Here is a 6,497-nt window from a genome sequence, read left to right on the forward strand (position 1 = left end):
TAGGCAACATTAAATCTTTATCTCCTTGAGATTACAAGGGCTTTCTATCTAGTACACAAGAAAAGGACCAATTTCTCTAGCACCAAAAAGCCAAGTCTGTTAGCAGTTACTATCGCAAATGGTTACCACAACAACAAAATAATGCAGGTTGAATTTATGGCTTATGTAAAAGTCAAGCCTCTAGGATCTTTCAAAGTATTTTTTTCTATTTTTAAATATAACACATTCATTGTAGAAATTTTGGAAACATAGTACAAGTATAAAGAACAAAATTATTGTAACTTATAATCACATTGCTCATAGATAACATTTTGTTAATATTTTTGCATAGTTTTTTTTTCCAATTTTTGTCTTCCTCTTATCTGCTTTTTTTCCCACATATTTTTTATTTATGAACAGTACCATACCATATCATTACATCTTTTTTTTTCTTTTTCTTTCTTTTTCTTTTCTTGAGATGGTGTCTCACTCTGTCGCCCAGGCTGGAGTGCAGTGGTGCAGTCTCTGCTCATTGCAGCCTCTGCCTCCCAGGTTCAAGTGATTCTCCTGCCTCAGCCTCCTGAGTAGCTGGAATTACAGGTGCCTGCCACCAATCCCAGCTAATTTTTGTATTTTTAGTAGAGATAGAGTTTTACCATATTGATCAGGCTGGTCTCGAACTCTTGACCTCAAGTGATCCATCTGCCTCGGCCTCCCAAAGTGCTTGAGCCACCATGCCCGGCCAGCATTACATAAGCGTTCAAAACATGATTTTTACTATCATATTCTAAAAAGATTATTTTTTAATCTGAAATTATTTCTAAGGTCAATATTTTTCTTCTAGGTATTTTCCTAAGGACCCAAGTTCAAAACCTTGCATTACTCTGGTCTCTCCTTTTTTTTTTTTCTTATGAGAAATCAAGTCTAAATTGATTTGATTCGGAATCAAACCTGAATCTGATCACTAAATTCTATCAATTCTTCTCTTTCTACGTCTGTCCACATGGCTCTGGGCCAGGCCCCTGTTTCCTCAGCTCAGATTGTTGAAGTCCTTTTCTGACTTACTTATTTCATTGTAGTCTCTTTTCTCTATGGTATCTATTTTACATATCTCTTTGCATCATGACCCTGCTCAAAAATACTGACTGCCTCTACCTTATATAGCAGAGGTCCCAAACATGAGCTCCAAGGCTGAACATAGTCTACAAATTGCCAGGCGCGGTGGTGCATGCCTGTAATCCTAGCACTTTGGGAGGCCGAGGTGGGTGGATCACCTGAGGTCAAGAGTTTAAGAGCAGCCTGGCCATCTTGGTGAAACCCCATCTTAAAAAAAAAAAAAAAAAAAAAAGAAAAAAAAGAAAAAAAAAACCTATAGTCTACAAATTTGTTTTATTACAACTCCACAGTGCTCTGACCATTATTTTTAAATTTGCTGGAATCCTTTCAGTGGTCCATATGCTTCACTGGTCTGTGTTACCTGCCTGGCCTCTAGGCTTCCAGGTATGGCTGAATAGACTTTGCATTTTATAACTCCAGAGGGCACTGTGTACATAACATCTAAAGTTGTGTAGTGCACTGTCGTGGACTGTCCGGGACGGGTAGGCACATCTGCCCGGGGGTCTCTCGACCTGCAAGAGGGTCCCAATACCTGGAAGAGGGAGTGCGCCTGGAAAAATAATAAAGACAGAGAGAGAGAAAGCGAGGCGTCTGGAGGGCTGATAGGCTGTGCCTAAACAGCAAATTTTATTTTTCAAAGGCCAGGAATAAATACACTTTCTTGGCTCTGGTTTACGTCATAGTAAGAGGAATGTAAATGTATGCCTCACATGGCCTATACAATAGAGAAGTCAGATACACAATCAGTGGTTGTAAAAAGTAACAAAATTTTCTACAATCACAAAGTTTGTTTCCAAACATTATTCACAAAGCTTGTTTACATCCAAACATTATTCACAAAGCTTGTTTACATCCAAACATTATTCACAAAGCTTGTTTACATCCAAACATTATTCACAAAGCTTGTTTACATCCAAACATTATTCCTCCTGGCTGCAGGTATCTCTGGTTTGACCTTTTTTTAGAACTGAGATGTGAAAAGGTTTTCTGGTTTTGCTCATCAGAATATCTTTTAATCGGATTCTCCTTTGTCTACTCCTGACTCAACTCAACTCAACTTCCCCATTCAGGAATCTCTGAGTCAGGAATCAAAGCCATCCCTTATGGTGGCATTTTGCTTTGCAAATATCGACAGTTAAACCATTAGGCAGTCAGGTAAGGTTTAAGGCTTATTCTTCAAGAGTCATAAAAAGGTTAAAAGCAGGAACTGATTGCTGGTAGGGGGTCACTCGGTCTAGCAGCAACGCATAATTTTAGGCCCAAACGATATTGTGGTTGATATTAGAAACTGATCATTCATCTTTCAGTTCCTATATTTCCGGATAGCTCGACTGCCTCCAGTAGGAAACTGTGTTTGGGATCAAACTCACCATATAGTGAGACTCACGCCTTTTAGGGGTCTCACACGGGAATGTTCCCCACAGTGCACAACCTGTACAGTCCACACAACTCTACTTGGTGGCCCTACAGAAGCCTGTGGACGTTTAGTGTAAACTCTAGTCTGTAAAACTACTATCATGTCTAGCCCTGCCCACCTTATCGATTAATCATCCTGTACCATAGTCTGGAAAAGGCTGACATTGCTAAAAGCTTTGCACTCTAAGATAAGCCATGATGAGAACCAGAAATATTTGGAAAGCCTTGAATTCCAAGATAACCCATAAAGTTATTATTTAGGCAAAAGACTGAAACATTTTGTTTTTCTTTTGTCAAAACCACCCCTAAGTTATCCAATCAGAATAACAATCGGCTATCTCCTGACCTTTTGGGGGTTTTTTTTGTTTGTTTGTTTTTGTTTTTTGGGTTTTTTTGGAGTCAAGCTCTTATGCCCAGGCTGGAGTGCAATGCTGTGATTTCGGCTCACTGCAGCTTCCACCTCCGGGGTTCAAGTGATTCTCCTGCCTCAGCCTCCCGAGTAGCTGGGATTACAGGTGCCCACCACCACGCCCAGCTAACTTTTGTATTTTTAGTAGAGACAGCGTTCCACCATATTGGCCAGGCTGGTCTTGAACTCGTGACATCAAATTATCCACCCGCCTCAGCTTCCCAAAGTGCTGGGATTACAGGCGTGAGCCACTGGGACTGGCCACAAAGTATCTCTTTTGTCAGGTGAGTTTTTAAGTATTAGAAATATGCCATGAAGTGAGCTGGGCTTGGTGGCTCAGCCTGTAATCCTAGCACTTTGGGAGGCTGAGGTGGGTGGATCACTTAAGGTCAGGTGCTCGAGACCAGCCTGGCCAACATGGTGAAACCCCATCTCCACTAAAAGGACAAAAATTAGCCGTGCGTGGTGGCGTACGCCTGTAGTCCCGGCTACTCGGGAGGCTGAGGCAGGAGAATCGCTTCAACCCAGGAGGCAGACGTTGCGATGAGTCCACATTGCACCACTGCACTCTAGCCTGGGCAACAGACAGAGTAAGACTTTGTCTCCCAAAATAAATAAATTAAAGAAAAACTATTGGATTGGTCATTGATACTTTCCACATCGAAAGAAATGTAACTTGTTTTCAAAAGGACAAAAAAGGAGGGTTTCCTCCCCCAGGTTAAAATATAGTAAAATCTCTGAGTAATTCATAACAAATAAAGCACCTTCACACTACCATAAATCTCCACACGGTGTTCCAATCTGTTGAGTGCCTGAATCCAATGACAGCTTTGGCAGTCTCCTTCCTTCAGAAACTCTGTGCAGACCCTCTACCTCACCCCAGATGCCTTTTGGAGTTTTCATTCTTTATTATAAAGAATAGATAGTTTCTCAAACTTTTATATGCAATGTAAAGAAAATCTATACCCTTATTACTACACTAGGGGCACAGGGTGGGGAAGAGACTCAACAAATATTGGCTGGGCACGTTGGCTCACGCCTGTAATCCTAGCACTTTGGGAGGCTGAGGCGAGTGGGTCACAAGGTCAAGAGAGCGAGACCATCCTGGCCAACATGGTGAAGCCCTGTCTCTTCTAAAAATACAAAAATTATCTGTGCATGGTGTTGCAAGCCTGTAGCCCGAGCTACTTGGGAGGCTGAGGCAGGGAAATCCACTTGAACCCCAGGAGGTGGAGGTTGCAGTAAGCCAAGATCACACCACTGCACTCCAGCCTGATGACAGTGAAACTCCATCTCAAATAATAAGAGCTACTGTTTGCTGAGTTACACCTGTGTAACTCAGTACATTCCCTCCTCAGAAACCACCCTTATAAACTGTTATCCTCTTTTTACAGCTGAGGAAAAGGAGGCAGAAGAGTCAACTAATCTAAAGGACCTTTAAGTCCTAGCATTTTCCCACGTGGACTATTTTCCCCTGCAGGTCCCCTTTGCCTGCAGTTCTTCCTTCCACCTCTTCCTGTGCAGGATCTTAGCCCCTAACTATTCCTCCCATCCAGGCTGATAAATCCAACCTGCTCAAACAGTTGGCTGCTCATCTGCAACAATGATTCCTCCCTCGTTCTTTTATTTTTTTTCTTTTTAATTTTTAATGACCAAAACAAAGCATCTAAAAGCTCAGCTTCTAGAAGAACCACTTGTTCTTGCCTATCTGGTGTAGCTCTTCAACTTGACCTCAGCCCCCTGCCAGGCCTTGGGTTTAAGAGCAGGATCTCTGAAGCCATCCTTATTGCCGACAGTTCTGTCCAAGGGGTTATCCACAGAGTACCCTGTAGGCATCAGATGATTATAGTTATAAACTTTCAGAAAAGACTTGATCTTTGACCTCTTGGCAATCTTCTTCTTGCCCGTGGCAGCTGTCACTTTGCGGGGATTGTGGTCAATTACAGCCACCAGAGCATGGGTGTAGGGGCGATCTGAGGTGCCATCATCAATGTTTTTCACGATGATGGCTTTGAGTCCAGAGTAGCGTCCAGCCAGAACAAGCACCACCTTCTCCGGTTTCATGAACTTGCCCATTTTGGCAGCAACTACTTGGGCCTACAGCAAAAAGGGCTCCACCCTCTTTCAAGAATCTCTTTGACCAACTCTTTTCCAAACTAGCAGCATTCTGGCTGACAGTCCCTTCTCGTGCTCCAGCTAAAGTTTGTTAAAAATTCTTGCCATTTCCGCCCCCAAGACAGGCCATTTTTTAGCTCTTTCTCGGGCCTGACATTTCTTTTTTTAAACATGGAATCTTCCTCTGTCGCCCAAGCTGGAGTGCAGTGGCACCATCTCCGCTCATTGCAACCTCTGCCTCCTGGGTTCAAGCGATTCTCCTGCCTCAGCCTTCTGAGTAGCTGGGACTACAAGTGTGTACCACCACGCCTCACTAATTTTTTATATTTTTAGTAGAGACGGGGTTTCACCATGTTAGCCAGGATGGTCTCTATCTCCTGAGCTCATCATCCACCCGCCTTGGCCTCCCAAAGTGCTGGGATTACAGGTGTGAGCCACTGCGCCTGGCCAGGCCTGACATTTTGAATAAAGTCTATACTAATGGTGCACTGACTGATTTTTTTTTTTTTTTCCACATTAATTTCCCCAAAACCACACACCTTCACACAGTGAAGAGATTCAGAGCCTGATCTCTTCACTGCTGTACTATACTGGTAGTTTGCAACTTTGAAAGTCACTGGTTGAATTGTTTATTTGCAATTGGAAACATCCTTTCTCATAGAAGTGATTGCATGGTCTGAAGCCAGTCTTTTCCGTTGTTATAATCATCCGGAAGCTGCCATAACTGGAGGAAACGAGGCAGTAATGAAATATAAGATTGGATTTGAGTGAACGAAAGAAACTGTTTGGTAAAGTGACCATATTGAAGCAGCTGCAAACAAAACTCTCCAGCACTGAACAGGGAGGTAGTGATTTATTCGGCCAGGGGCTGCGGCAGGTGAAAATACCTTAACAGGAGCTCCTCAACAAAGAAAGTCCTTGCCCTTTTAAAGGCTTATGATTCTAGAAATTACATGTGAAAAGGTCTTGATTCATGAAGTAGGCGTGGAGTACATGACTAGGGGGGGATTTGATCGTGTTTAAGCAAAAACAATGCCTTCCAGAAAGATTCCTCCATACTGTAAGGTTTATTCTCTATAAGGTTTATTGCCAAGTCTAAAATGAGGAAACTGAGGCTTGCATGAGAACAATCGGACGCCAATTTATTCGGCTCCCGGGCGAGGTTCTATGGTCCAGGGAAAGGGGGCCAGAGAAGTCGAGCCTGACTCCTCTCAGGCGTGGGGTTATATAGGGAGGGAAGGTGCTCTGATTGGCTGTGGAGAAACAGGATGTGGAGGTGGCAAGCTGCTATAGGTAGGCAGGCGGGATTTCCAGTGAGCTGGCTGGACGGGGCAATGCGCTATTGGGCAGGTTTTGGCGGGGCTTCTTTTAAATTTTGGCGGGGTTTTCCAACGGCTGGCTAGGTGCCCAGTGCAGTTTAGTGTCCAGTGCAGATCCTGGTGCTGAGTGCAGAGGGGATTTC

The 6,497-nt window shown here is 43.4% G+C and overlaps 1 protein-coding gene across 1 annotated transcript; it reads right to left on the reverse strand.

Annotated features, from left to right (window-relative positions):
• Positions 1 to 4,624: 4,624 nt before the first annotated feature.
• LOC101033256 (large ribosomal subunit protein eL27-like) lies at positions 4,625 to 4,996 on the reverse strand. Its single transcript, XM_039472358.2, has one exon. The coding sequence runs from the start codon at positions 4,994 to 4,996 to the stop codon at positions 4,625 to 4,627; it is 372 nt and encodes a 123-aa protein (XP_039328292.2).
• Between the last annotated feature and the right edge of the window lie 1,501 nt (positions 4,997 to 6,497).

The sequence above is a fragment of the Saimiri boliviensis genome, chromosome 7, assembly GCF_048565385.1.
Source record: "Saimiri boliviensis isolate mSaiBol1 chromosome 7, mSaiBol1.pri, whole genome shotgun sequence".
Classification (NCBI taxonomy): Eukaryota; Metazoa; Chordata; class Mammalia; order Primates; family Cebidae; genus Saimiri; species Saimiri boliviensis.